Here is a 14570-nt window from a genome sequence, read left to right as displayed (position 1 = left end):
CCAGGCAGGCGGGAGGCGGAAACCAGCGCCGAGCGCCACGGAGGCCCACTGCGTGCGCAGGCGCACTCAGCCACCTCCCGTTTCTTGGAGCGCCCAATTCCCCTGCAGGCCTCGGGGCGGGGCCCCAGGGGTCGGGGTCTGGGGCGGGGCTAAGTGCGGGGAGGAAGTCACCCTCTCCGTATCCGCTCGCTGAGGCTGTAGTCGCCACCGACTCCGATCTGCGACAGTCATGTTGCCCAACACGGGGTAAGGGGAATCGGGAGCCGCGGGGAAGAAACCCCGCCGGGCGAAGTGGATGGCATGGGTGGCCCGGCCCCCGCGGTGGGAGGGTTAATGAAGCTGTCCGGCGAGGTCTGGAACGCTGGTCCGCGCTGGACACAGTGTTCCTCGAATCTGCGGTAACTTGTGAAAAGTAACGCAGAGTTGTGTACTTCAGGATGGCAGTCATGTTACAATCTCTTCCACAGGTAAAAGATCCAGAGTGAGGTGTCTCGCCGCCCCCAAGGCGGGTCTCACTTTGGGTTTAGCAGTAGCTGCGTGCCTTGCCGAAGGCCGCGAGTTCTAGGTGAAAGGTCACTGGAACACTCGTGCGCCTAATGAGTCTCCACTTATTCGGAACGCTCGATTCTGGAAGAAGAAAATAATGGGGTGTTTAAAAAGGGATTTCAAATGAGTAACAAACTAAACTAATCTTAAAGTATGGGTATCTTTTGGGGGGACTTTTTTTCACTTTAAAAAGATATTTAGTTGTGGTAAAATACACATAAGGAAAAATTTGCCATCTTAACCGTTTTTAAGTGTACGGTTAAGTAGTGTTAAGTATGTTTGCACTGTTGTGCAACCAATTTGCAGAACTTTTTCGACTTGAGAAACAAACTCTATACCAGTGAAACTACTCCTCTACCCCCGTCTCATTCTGTTTTGTTTCTATACTGTATGGGTGTTTTGAGCTGAGTGCCAAGTCCGTTCTGTAATTTGCTTGAAACATATAGGTACGTTGCCAAAACACTTAAACAGCTCAGAAGGTTGAGTTTCCTTATCCTTAACTTTCAGCCTCCTACTTACTCTCTGGTAGGTTTCCAAAGATATTCTGTGCATTTATAAATATATTTGGGTACACAGTCCTAAACACACACACCCCACTTTAAAAAATAGTAGCAAAGTCCCTTCTGGGCCTTGGTATTTTTAGCTAGTATGTCTTGGAACATATTTTCAGTACATGTTGATCTTCCTCCCTTTTAATGGTTACGTGGTGTTCTGTTTGTTTAACCAACCCCCTGTCATTGGATACCAGATCATTTCTAGTTTTTTGTTACTCCGTCTTGCTGCAATGATTATCCTTGTATTCACCTGTTTGCACGTATTTGAGTGTATCCATATGATAAATTCTTGGAAATGAAGCTGTTGGATCAAAGAGTAGAGGTAATTAAAATTTTGATAGCTAATACCAATAGCCCTCCAAAGAGATTGCACATCCAAAAGGATGAATGAGATTTCCTAGTCCAACACGTTGGCAAACAGCAAAATGTTTGATAATAAAAATATTTGTTTTGTTAATAAAAATCTAACTAGAGAAAAAAATGGCACCTCATTATAGTTAAAATTTGTATCAAAGAGTGAGGATGAGGATCTTTTTTTTACGTTTAAAGCAGCAGTTCTCATCAAGGAGCAATTTTGACCCCCATAGGACATTTGGCAATATCTGGGAACATTTTTGATTGTCACAATTGAGGGGGGTTGCTACTGGTGTCTAATAGGTGGAGTCCAGAGATGCTGGTAAACATAATGCACAGGATAGCCCCCTTCAACAAAGAATTATCTTGTCCAAAATGTCTTTAGTAGTGTAGAGATGGAGAAATCCTGGTTTAAAGCCAGCTGTGTACCTTTTCTTTGCCTGGCTTACACAGTTAGGTTTTTGATTGATCTCTAAGCTCTCTAGTGTAAAAATATTTGTTCTATATCATATGTGTTAGAAATGTTTTTCTCTGGTTTTTTCATTGCATCGAGTTTGATTATCCAATTTGTTTATCACGCAGAAACGTGTCCTTTTATCGAGTCAGAGTTATCAGTCTATTCTTTTTTTTTTTTTGGCTGCACCCTGTGGCATGCGGATCTTAGTTCCCCGACCAGGGATGAACCTGCGCCCTTGGCAGTGAAAGCACGGAGTCCTAACCACTGGACTGCCAGGGAATTCTCCTCAATCTATTCTTTTAAAGTTTTTGTGTTTTTGTGACAAAGCTATAAGGCCATCTTAAACTAAGTTTTTTGTTTTTTAATTTGTAAGTATTCTTTTAGTATTTCTGTGGGGTTTTTTCCCCACTCAGATTTTTATCTACCTGAAATGAAATACTGTTTTGCATACTATTTTGGCATAGGAAGTGAGTTAGGAAACCCACTTATTTTGGTTCAGATGGCTGGCTGTGCAGTTGTTCCAGCACCATTGACTGACTAGTTATTTTTTTCTTTCTATTAGAAATTCCATCTCTGAATTCTTGTATATCTAGGGGTCTGTTTTAAAATTCTATTACGTTGGTCTGTCTATTCATGTACCAGTACTAAACTATTTTAATTTCTCTAGTTTTATAAAATGCTTTAGTATCTTGGAAAGCTAGTTCCTGCCTCATTTGGATTTCTTTTCAGAATTTTAAGTGATTGTTTTTCTTTCCTAAAACAGTTAAAAGTTTCATCACATTTACCATGATTTTGAGGTCCCAGAGAATTTTGGTAAATTGTAGTGTAGGTTAACTCTACTTCAGCAAGTTTTAGGCGTCTACCAATAGTACTGAGGAATTTGGAACCTTTTTTCTTTCTTGCCTTCTATACTCTGGTTCTAATGCTTTAGAGATGGAGGAGTTCCTTAGTAGTACGGCCCGGTCTTCAGGTTAAGAGGAAAGCTGCCTTTGCCCTTCTTTCTGCCAATTCCTGAGACCTTGAGCATGAAAATGTCCTTTATCCTACTGGGAATCAATCCAACTAAACCAAAGGCAAAGGGGTAGAGCTTTTTTTTTTTTCTCTCTCTGCTTCCTCATTTTTTTTTTCTTTTATTAAAAAAATTTGTTTTTATTTATTTATTTTATTGACATATAGCTTATTTACAATGTTGTGTTAATTTCTGCTGTATAGCAAAGTAATTCAGTTACACATATATCACACACATGCATTCTTTTTCATATTCTTTTCCATTATGGTTTATCACAGGATATTGAATATAGTTCCCTGTGCTATATAGGACCTTGTTGTTTATCCATCCTGTATATAATATTTTGCATCTGTTAGGGATAGGGCTTTTTAAAGCAACAATTGGGACATTTTCATCTAAATACTCACGTTTAAAGAAATCATTTTAACGCTCTATGCATACTACCTTTTGTATAAAAAGAAGGGAAAATTATACACACACACACACGATGTGTCATGTATGTGTGTGTGTGTTTGCATATTTTTCAAAACAAAAATGTGAGAAGGATAAGCTAGAAATTAAGGAATCTAGTTACCTATAGGCAAGGGATTGAACTTCTTTGAATATACACATTTATAAGTTTTGACTTTTAAACCATGTACATGTTTTACAACATCCCTCATCAAAGATGAGGGGAAAGAGATAAGCTAAAATGGAATGTTACCATAAACAGAGGAACTTGACTATATGTCAAGTTTTTCACATAAACATACATAGAAAAATAATTCAATTCTTTTTTATACTTTTAGCTCTCCAATTAAAGATTGTTTATTTGCTTATCTATTTATCTGTTTATTTATTATTTATTTTGGCTGCACCAGGTCTTAGTTGCAGCATGCACGCTTCTTAGTTGCAGCACGAATAATTTTAACGTAGTAATTTGTACACTCTTAGAGGGATTTGCTCTAAAGACAAAAGAGTGCAAAGAGGGACTGCCCTGGTGGTGCAGTGGGTAAGACTCCGTGCTCCCAATGCAGGGGGCCCAGGTTCGATCCCTGGTCAGGGAACTAGATCCCACATGCATGCTGCAACTAAGAGTTCACATGCCACTGCTAAGGAGCCCGCCTGCCGTAACTAAGACCCAGTGCAACCAAATAAATGAATAAATAAATAAATAATGAGAGGAGAATGGGGAGCATCTATGCAAAAAAAAAAAGTATAACTTTAAAAGAAAAAAAAAGAGTGCAAAGAAATCTTGAACTTTACTTAATAGATTTATTATTGGTAGTGGTATTAGTGTAGTAATTTGAATACTATTGTGTCTTATAGTATACAGTGTACCTACCTCTTGTTGGTCTGCTTCTTTAACAAAAGAACAGATGAGGATCCTTACTCCCCTCAGCCACGGGCGAGAGTGCTACTAGAGTCTTTTTCTATCCCCTAACCTGGCTCTGGGGGCTCTTGTCCTTTTTTCTTCCAGAAAGCCATGTCTCTGTCAGAATCCCATTCTTGTCACAAAAACTGTTAAAGTCTTGGATTTCTGTTTATCGTGTTTAACCTAGAAAGTTTAACATGTATATAACTTACCAATGTCTAAAGTAAAAAAGTTTTACCATTTTCCCAAACAATACAAGTACCCAGAAAAGTTGAACTCCAGTCACTCAGTTTTTAACTTATGTTATTGTAACAATATATTTTAATTCTATCTTTTTAACCTCCAAAATACTATTATTTATTACATTATTTATATTATTACAATTATCATTATAAATACTTTTTTAGATTTCTGTACTTAATTTACTAGTATCTTTGGCTTTTATTCCTTCTAGCATAGCACCTCAGACCTTCAATCTAGGAACACTTTTCTTCTTTCTTTAGTAAATAAGGCATGAGAAAGAAAGAAAAAAATATTTGGATTGGACTGAAAGAAACAATGCTGTCATTATTTGCAGATAATATGATTACATAGAAAACCAAAATAATGTATAACTAAATTATTAGATTTAATAAGAGTTTGACAAATTTACAGGATACAAAAGTCAATGAGGAGAATTAGATTTCTGCACACAAGCAAAAATCAACAAGAAATATAGTACAATGGCAATAAAAATGAGAAGTTCAAAATCCAGACTATGGGCTATACTACAGGACAAATGATCTATATTTTTCAGCCAATAAATGGCATAAAGAAAATGGAAAGGGGAGCTGTTATAGATTAAAAGAGACTTATAATATATACAGACATACCTAGTTTTATTGTTTTTAACCTTTATTGTGCTTTGCAGATACTGTGTGTTTTACAGACTGAAAGTTTGTGGCAACCGTGCTTTGATGGTTAGCATTTTTTAGTAATGAAGTATTTTTTATTTAAGGTATGTACATTTTTTTTAGACATAGTACTGTTGCACACTTAACAGAGTACAGTGTAGACATAACTTTTATATGCACTGGGAAACCAAAAAATTTGTGCGACTGGCTTTATTTCAATATTCACTTTATTGTAGTGGTTTGGAACTGAACTTATAATATCTCGAGGTATGTCTGTAACAAATTAATGCAATGTGAAGTCCTGACAGGATCCTGATTTGATCAAACCAACTGTAAAAAGACATTTTTGAGATAGTTGTTAAACTTTGCATATGGATAGGTACTAGTTGATATTGAGGAATTATTGTCAATTTTTTTAGTTGTGATAATGATATTGTTATATAGAAGTTGGAGATGCATACTGAAGCATTTATAGGTGAAATTATATGACTTCTGAGATTGGCTTTCTGATTATCACTTTCAAATTTTGATAATTGTTGAATTGTTAAATAAAAATGGGAGCTTATTTTAGTATTTTCTCTATTTTTGAATATATTTGAAAACGTCATAATAAAAATTTAAAAATGGTCTTTAAGCATCTTTGCATTGATTGTTAGTTGCAAGGGAAAGAATAGTAAGTACACAGTGGAAAAATTGATAACACCATGGTTGGATGGTCAAAATTAACATTACCTTTGATTACAGAGAGACACTGTGTAGTTTCAGGTGTGAAATAGAGAGCAATACCATGTTCATGGATTGGAGCACTCAGTGTCATAAAGATGTCAGTTCTTCCCACATTGAATTCTAGATTCAGTACAGTTTCTGTCAAAATCCCAACTGATTTTGCTTGTGCAATTAAATAAGCTGATTCTAAAATATATATGGAAAAGCAAAGGTCCAAGTATATCCAAGAAAGCTGTTATATTTAAGACAGTGCAATCCATGTAGCCAAGTGGAGCAGAATAGAGAGCCTAGAACTGTATATTTAGGGAGACTCAGTCTATGACAAAGCTGACATTAAAGATCTGTGGGAATGGACTTTTCAGACTGGGACATATGGGGGAAAATGTAGTTAACCATATGGGGGAAAATGTAGTTGGATCCCTACCTCAATTCATATACAAAAATTCATTCTATGTAGATTAAAGACAAAAATTTAAAAGATAAACCATAAAATTTTTGGAAGACAAATTAATACAATTGTGGTTAAAGATGGATTTCTTAACCCCAAAAGCAGTGGCTGTAAAATAAAAGATTCATAAATTCTGCTCTATGAAAATAATTTCTGCTCATCAAAATATACTATAATGATTGTGAAAAGGAAGCCACAAATGAAAAGATTTTAAATCTTTAAAAGCTTATAGGGCTTCCCTGGTGGCGCAGTGGTTGAGAATCTGCCTGCCAATGCAGGGGACACAGGTTCGAGCCCTGGTCTGGGAAGATCCCACGTGCCGCGGAGCAACTGGGCCCGTGAGCCACAATTACTGAGCCTGTGCGTCTGGAGCCTGTGCTCCGCAACAAGACAGGCCGCGATAGTGAAAGGCCCGCACACCGCGATGAAGAGTGGCCCCCGCTTGCCACAATTAGAGAAAGCCCTCGCACAGAAACGAAGACCCAACACAGCCATAAATAAATAAATAAATAAAATAAGTTTAAAAAAAAAGTTTATAGACTTTTATGAGTCATTAGGAAAAAAGTCAACTATGTAGAAAGATGAGCAAAACAAATTAATAGGAATTACACAGAAGAAGGAACATAGTGACTATTAACATATGAAAGTATATTCATCCTTATTAGTAATAAGGGAAATGTAAGTTAAAAGCATATTGAGATACTATTTCATATCTACCAGATTGTCAAAAATTTTAAATGTCTGACATCAAGTGTTGGGGAGGTGTGGAGCTGCAGGAACTCGTACTCATATATTGCTGCTGGTAGGAATATTAACCACTTTGAAGGAGGTTTGGCATTATTTGGGAAAGTTGAACTTCAGAATGTGTTTCAGTTATCTATTGCTGTAACAAACCACCCTAAAACTTAATGGTTTGAAACGACAATGCTTTATTATTATTCACAGTTCTCTGGTTTGACTGGGTTCTTCTGCTCTATATAGTATAAGTTGAAGTCATTCATATGGCTGCTTTTAGCTGGGTTCTTGGCTGGGACTGAAACGTCCTAAATGACCTCTTACCCTCCAGGGCCTCTCTCCCATGGCCTCTCATCAGTTGATAATCTGTCTCTCTTCTTTACAGCATAGCATTTGGCTTCCAGGAGAAAGTGGAAACTACCAGCCATTTTATAGCATGGGCTTGGAAATTCCAGAATATCATTTCATCATATTCTATTGCTCAAAAAAGTCATAAGGTGAACCCAGACTTAAGGGGAAGGGGAAAATATACTCCTTCTCTTGATGGAAGGGATGCCAAAGGATTTGTGGTCATGTTTAATCTACAACTGTGTCCTGTAATCCAGCAGTTTCACCCGTAGGTGTATGCCCTAGAGAAACTCATGCACATGTGACTGGAAAAAGTGTACAAGATTATTTTTAGCACCATTGTTCATAATAGAAAAAAAAACTGGAAACCATCCCCAAAGTCCATAAACAGTAGAATGAATAAATACTTTATAGTATGTTCATATGTGAAATATTGTATATTAATTAAAATAAGTGTAACTATTTGCACCAAAATATGGGTAAGTCTCCAAACCATGTTTTGTGAAAGAAGCAAGTCATAGAATAACATACACTGTATGAATCTATTATATAAAGTTCAACATTAGGCAAAAATTAAACAGTTTATTGTTTAGATCATGGTTAGGCAAACTCTATCTGTAAAGGGCCAGATAGTAAATATTTTAGATTTCCTGGGCAAGAGGCAAAATTGGAGATACTATGTAGGTGTAAGAGATGTATCTATAACATCACATATAAGAGATGTATGTATAATGAGAGAAAACCAATTTCCACAGTATTTTTTAATTGGTGAAATTCAAAATAAGTACTTTTTTTGTAATACATATCTACTAGTGACAAGAATGAAATTCTTTTTTGGGGAGAAGGAAGAGTGTGTTGGTTTCCTAGGGCTGCCGTAACAAAATATCACCAATTGAGTGGCTTTAAACAAATTTATTTTCTTAAAGTTCTGGAGGCTGGAAGTATGAAGTCCAGGTGTTAGCAGGACCATGCTCTGAAATTCTGGGTAGAATCCTTCCTTACCTCTTTCGAGCTTCTGGTGATAGCTGGCAGTCCTTGTGTTCTTAGCTTGTAGATGCTTTGTTCCCGTCTCTGCCTCTGTCATCATGTGGTATTCTCCCTGTGTGTCTGTCTTTACATAGGCTTTCCTCCTCTTAAAGAGACACCAGTCATATTGGATTAAGGATCCACCCTACTCCAGTATGACCTCATTATAACTAATTACATCTGCAACAACCCTGTTTCCAAATAAGGTCTCATTCGGGGGTACTGGAGGTTAGGACTTCAACATATCCTAACATTTTGGTAGATATAATTCAATCTATGACAGGGAGGTACAATTGTATTTTGGTGAATACAGTTCAATCCATAACAGGGAGATAATGTTTTGCTTAATTGGGGTTCAAATTTGGTGTTCCGTATCATCAATGATCATAAATTTCCATCTGTGAAAAAGATTCTTAGCTCTAGGACTATGCACAAAGCAGATGGAGGGTCGGGTTTAGTCCTGGGCTTAGACATAGATATGTAGGTGTTAGGAATAGTAAAAAAAAACAAGGGAATGAGTAATAATATTTAAAGTAGTTGTGAGAGGAGATTGGTTCAAGATGGTGGAGTAGAAGGATATGCGCTCACTCCCTCTTGGGAGAGCACTGGAATCACAACTACCTGCTGAACAATCATCAACAGGAAGACACTGGAAATCACCAAAAAAGATACCCCACATCCAAAGACAAGGGAGGAGCCACAATGAGATGGTAGGAAGGGTGCAATCACAATAAAATCAAATCCCATAACTGCTGGGTGGGTGACTCACAAACTGGAGAATAATTGTACCCCAGAAGTCCACCCACTGGAGTGAAGGTTCTGAGCCCCACGTCAGGCTTCCCAACCTGGGGGTCTGGCAACGAGAGGAGGAATTCCCAGAGAATCAGACTTTGAAGGCTAGTGAGATTTGATTACAGGACTTTGACAGGACTGGAGGGAACAGAGACTCCACTCTTGGAGGGCACACACAAAGTAGTGTGCGCACCAGGACCCGGCGGTAGGAGCAATGACCCCATAGGAGACTGAACCAGACCTACCTGCTAGTTTTGGAGGGTCTCCTGCAGAGGCAGGGGGCAGCTGTGACTCACTGCAGGGACAAGGACACTAGCAGTAGAAGTTCTGGGAAGTACACCTTGGCGTGAGCCCTCCTGGAGTGTGCCATTAGCCCCACCAAGGAGCCTGTGGGCTCCGGTGCTGGGTCGCCTCAGGCCAAACAACCAGCAGGGAGGGAACTCAACTGCACCCATCAGCAGACAAAGTTTTACTGAGCTCTGCCTGCCAGGGCAATACCCAGCTCTACCCACCACCAGTCCCTCGCATCAGAAAGCTTGCACAACCCTCTTAGATAGCCTCATCCACCAGAGGGCAGACAGCATAAGCAAGAAGAACTACAATCCTGCAGCCTGTGGGAAAAAAACCACATTCACAGAAAGACAAGAAGGAAAGGCAGAGGACTAGGTACCAGATGAAGGAACAAGATACCGCCCCCCCCCAAAAAAAACTAAATGAAGTGGAGATAGGCAACCTTCCAGAAAAAGAACAGAATAATGATAGTGAAGATGATCCAGAACCTTGGAAAAAGAATGGAGGCAAAGATTGAGAAGGTGCAAGAAATGTTTAACAAAGACCTAGAAGAGTTAAAGAACAAACACCTAGAAGAATTAAAGAAGAAACAGATGAACAATACAATAACTGAAATGAAAAATACACTAGAAGGAATCAATAGCAGAGTAACTGAGGCAGAAGAACAGATAAGTGACCTGGAAGACAGAATGGTAGAATTCACTGCCGCAGAACAGAATAAAGAAAAAAGAATGAAAAGAAATGAAGACTGCCTAAGAGACCTCTAGGACAACATTAAGTGCACCAACATTTGCATTGTAGGGGTCCCAGAAGGAGAAGAGAGAGAGAAAGGACCCAAGAAAATATTTGAAGAGATTATAGTCAAAAACTTCCCTAACATGGGAAAGAAAATAGCCACCCAAGTCCAGGAAGCGTGGAGAGTCCCAGGCAGGCAGGATAAACCCAAGGAGAAACACACTGAGACACATAGTGATCAAATTGATAAAAATTAAAGGCAAAGAAAAATTATTAAAAGCAACAAGGGAAAAATGACAAATAACATACAAGGGAACTCCCATAAGGTTAACAGCTGATTTCTCAGCAGAAACTCTACAAGCCAGAAGGGAGGGGCATGATATACTTAAAGTGATGAAAGGGAAGAACCTATAACCAAGAATACTCTACCTGGCAAGGATCTCATTCAGATTCGATGGAGAAATCAAAAGCTTTACAGACAAGCAAAAAGCTAAGAGAATTCAGCACCACCAAACCAGCTCACAACAGATGCTAAAGGAACTTCTCTAAGTGGAAGAAACAAGAGAAGAAAAGGACCTACAAAAACTAACCCAAAGCAATTAAGAAAATGGTAATAGGAACATACATACCGATAGTTACCTTAAATGTGAATGGATTAAATGCTCCAACCAAAAGACACAGGCTTGCTGAATGGATACAAAAACAAGACCCATATATATGCTGTCTACAAGAGACCCACTTCAGACCTAGGGACACATACAGACTGAAAGTGAGGGGGTGGAAAAAGATATTCCATGCAAATGGAAATCAAAAGAAAGCCGGAGTAGCAATACTCATATCAGATAAAATAGAGTTTAAAATAAAGAATGTTACAAGAGATGAGGAAGGACACTACATAATGATCAAGGAATCAATCCAAGAAGAAGATATAACAATTATAAATATATGTGCACCCAACATAGGAGCACCTCAATACATAAGGCAAATGCTAACAGCTATGAAAGAGGAAATCGACAGTAACAATAATACTGGGGGACTTTAACACCTCACACCAATGGACAGATCATCCAGACAGAAAATTAATAAGGAAACACAAGCTTTAAATGACACAAGAGACCAGATAGATTTAATTGATATTTATAGGACATTCCATCTGAAAACAGCAAATTACAGTTTCTTCTCAAATGCACATGGAACACTCTCCAGCATAGATCACATCTTGGGTCACGAGTCAAGCTTTGGTAAATTTAATAAAATTGAAATCATATCAAGCATCTTTTCCGACCACAACACTGAGATTAGAAATCAATTGCAGGGAAAAAAACGTAAAAAACACAAACACTTGGAGGCTAAACAATATGTTACTCAGTAACCAAGAGATCACTGAAGAAATCAAAGAGGAAATCAAAAAATACCTAGAGACAAATGACAATGAAAACACGACGATGGAAAACCTATGGAATGCAGCAAAGGCAGTTCTCAGAGGGAAGTTTATAGCACTACAATCTTACCTCAAGAAACAAGAAAAATCTCAAACAATCTAACCTTACACCTAAAGGAACTAGAGAAAGAAGAACAAACAAAACCCAAAGTTAGTAGAAGGAAAGAAATCATAAATATCAGAGCAGAAATAAATGAAATAGAAATGAAACAATAGCAAAGACCAATAAAAGTAAAAGCTTATTCTTTGAGAAGATAAACAAAATTGATAAACCTTTAGCCAGACTCTTCAAGAAAAAGAGGGAGAGGACTGAAATCAATAAATTTAGAATTGAAAAAGGAGAAGTTACAACAAACACTGCAGAAATACAAAGCATCCTAAGAGACTACTACAAGCAACTCTATGCCAATAAAATGGACAACCTGGAAGAAATGGACAAATTCTTAGAAAGGTATAACCTTCCAAGACTGAACCAGGAAGAAATAGAAAATATGAACAGACCAATCACAAGTAATTAAATTGAAGCTGATTAAAAATCTTCAACAAACAAAAGTCCAGGACCAGATGGCTTCACAGGTGAATTCTATCAAACATTTAGAGAAGAGGTAACACCCATCCTTCTCAAACTCTTCCAAAAAATTGCAGAGGAAGGAACACTCCCAAACTCATTCTACGAGGCCACCATCACCCTGATACCACAGCCAGACAAAGATACTACAAAAAAAGAAAATTACAGACCAATATCACTGTTGAATATAGATGCAAAAATCCTCAACAAAATACTAGCAAACAGAATCCAACAGCACATTAAAAGGATCATACACCATGATCAAGTGGGATTTATCCCAGGGATGCAAGAATTCTTCAATATATGCAAATCAATCAATGTGATACACCATATTAACAAATTGAAGAATAAAAACCATATGATCATCTCAATATATGCAGAAAAAGCTTTTGACAAAATTCAACACCCATTTATGATAAAAACTCTCCAGAAAGTGGGCATAGAGGGAACCTACTTCAGCATAATAAAGGCCATATACGATAAACCCAGAGCAAACATCATTCTCAATGGTGAAAAACTGAAAGCGTTTCCTCTAAGATCAGGAACAAGACAAGTATGTCCACTCTCACCACTATTATTCAACATAGTTTTGGAAGTCCTAGCCACAGCAATCAGAGACAAAAAAGAAATATAAGGAATCCAAGTTGGAAAAGAAAGTGTAAAACTGTCACTGTTTGCAGATGACATGATACTATACACAGAGAACCCTAAAGGTGCCACCAGAAAACTACTAGAGCTAATCAATGAATTTGGTAAGGTTGCAGGATACAAAATTAGTGCACAGAAATCTCTTGCATTCCTATACACTAACAACTAAAGATCAGAAGAGAAATTAAGGAAACAATCCCATTCACCACTGCAACAAAAAGAATAAAATACCTAGGAATAAACCTACCTGTAAGGAGGCAAAAGACCTGTACTCAGAAAACTATAAGACACTGATGAAACAAAGCAAAGATGACACAAACAGATAGAGAGATATGCCATGTTCTTGGATTGGAAGAATCAATATTGTGAAAATGACTATACTACCCAAAGCAATCTACAGATTCAGTGCAATCCCTATCAAGCTACCAATGACATTTTTCACAGAACCAGAACAAAAAATTTTACGATTTGTATGGAAACACAAAAGACCCCGAATAGCCAAAGTAATCTTGAGAAAGAAAAACGGAGCTGGAGGCATCAGGCTCCCTTACTTCAGACTATACTACAAAGCTACAGTAATCAAGACAGTATGGTACTGGCACAAAAACAAATATAGATCAATGGAACAGGATAGAAAGCCCAGAGAGAAATCCACGCACATATAGTCACCTTATCTTTGACAAAGGAGGCAAGAATGTACAACAGAGAAAAGACAGCCTCTTCAATAAGTGGTGCTGGGAAAACCAGACAGCTACATGTAAAATAATGAAATTAGAACACTCCCTAACACCAGACACTTGCAGGACTTCCCTGGTGGCGCAGTGGTTAAGACTCCGCCTGCCAATGCAGGGGACACGGGTTCGATCCCTGGTCTGGGAAGATCCCACATGCCACAGAGCAACCAGGCCCGCGAGCCACAAGTACTGAGCCCGTGTGCCTAGAGCCCATGCTCTGCAACAAGAGAAGCCACTGCAATGAGAAGCCCGCGCACTGCAACGAAGAGTAGCCCCACTCGCCGCCACTAGAGAAAGCCCACGCGCAGCAACAGGGACCCAACACAGCCAAAAATAGAGAAATAAATAAATTTATTAAAAACAAAAAGTTAGCTCATTAAAAAAGACACATGTGTCCCAGTGTTCTTTGTAGCACTATTTACAGTTTGCCAGGTCATGGAGGCAACCTAAATGCCCATCGACAGATGAATGGATAAAGAAGATGTGGTACATATATACAATGGAATATTACTCAGCCATAAAAAGGAATAAAATTGGGTCATTTGTAGAGACGTGGCTGGACCTAGAGACTGTCATACAGAGTGAAGTAAGTCCGAAAGAGAAAAACAAATATCGTATATTAACGCATATACATGGAATCTAGAAAAATGTTACAGATGAACCGGTTTGCAAGGCATAGACACAGATGTAGAGAACAAACATATAGACACCAAAGGAGGAAAGCGGAGTGGGGGTGATGGTGGTGGGATGAATTAGGAGATTGGGATTGACATATATACACTAATATGTATAAAATAGATAACTAATACGAACCTGTATAAAAAATAAATAAATAAAGTAGTTGTCACTTTGTGGGTCGGGAGGAAGAAGAAGGATAGTTAGAGAGGAATAGACAGGTGGCTTCTGGGGCG

The 14570-nt window shown here is 38.3% G+C and overlaps 1 protein-coding gene across 4 annotated transcripts in view; it reads left to right on the top strand.

Annotated features, from left to right (window-relative positions):
• HSDL2 (hydroxysteroid dehydrogenase like 2) overlaps positions 1 to 14570 on the top strand; it is a 94183-nt gene that overhangs the window by 26699 nt on the left and 52914 nt on the right. Inside the window, exon 1 of one of the 4 annotated variants that reach the window (XM_061200107.1) lies at positions 138 to 246. The exons of 1 other annotated variant lie outside the window; for it this stretch is intronic. In XM_061200107.1, coding sequence (XP_061056090.1) covers positions 230 to 246 — 17 coding nt within the window. In that variant the 5' untranslated portion in view covers positions 138 to 229. Of the gene's footprint in view, positions 1 to 137; positions 247 to 14570 lie in introns of those variants that run through there. 2 more of the 4 variants (XM_061200106.1, XM_061200109.1) reach the window with 2 other exon arrangements.

The sequence above is a fragment of the Eubalaena glacialis genome, chromosome 9, assembly GCF_028564815.1.
Source record: "Eubalaena glacialis isolate mEubGla1 chromosome 9, mEubGla1.1.hap2.+ XY, whole genome shotgun sequence".
Classification (NCBI taxonomy): domain Eukaryota; kingdom Metazoa; phylum Chordata; class Mammalia; order Artiodactyla; family Balaenidae; genus Eubalaena; species Eubalaena glacialis.
Note: the sequence above shows the minus strand (reverse complement) of the source record. Positions and strands in the feature narration are given on the sequence as shown.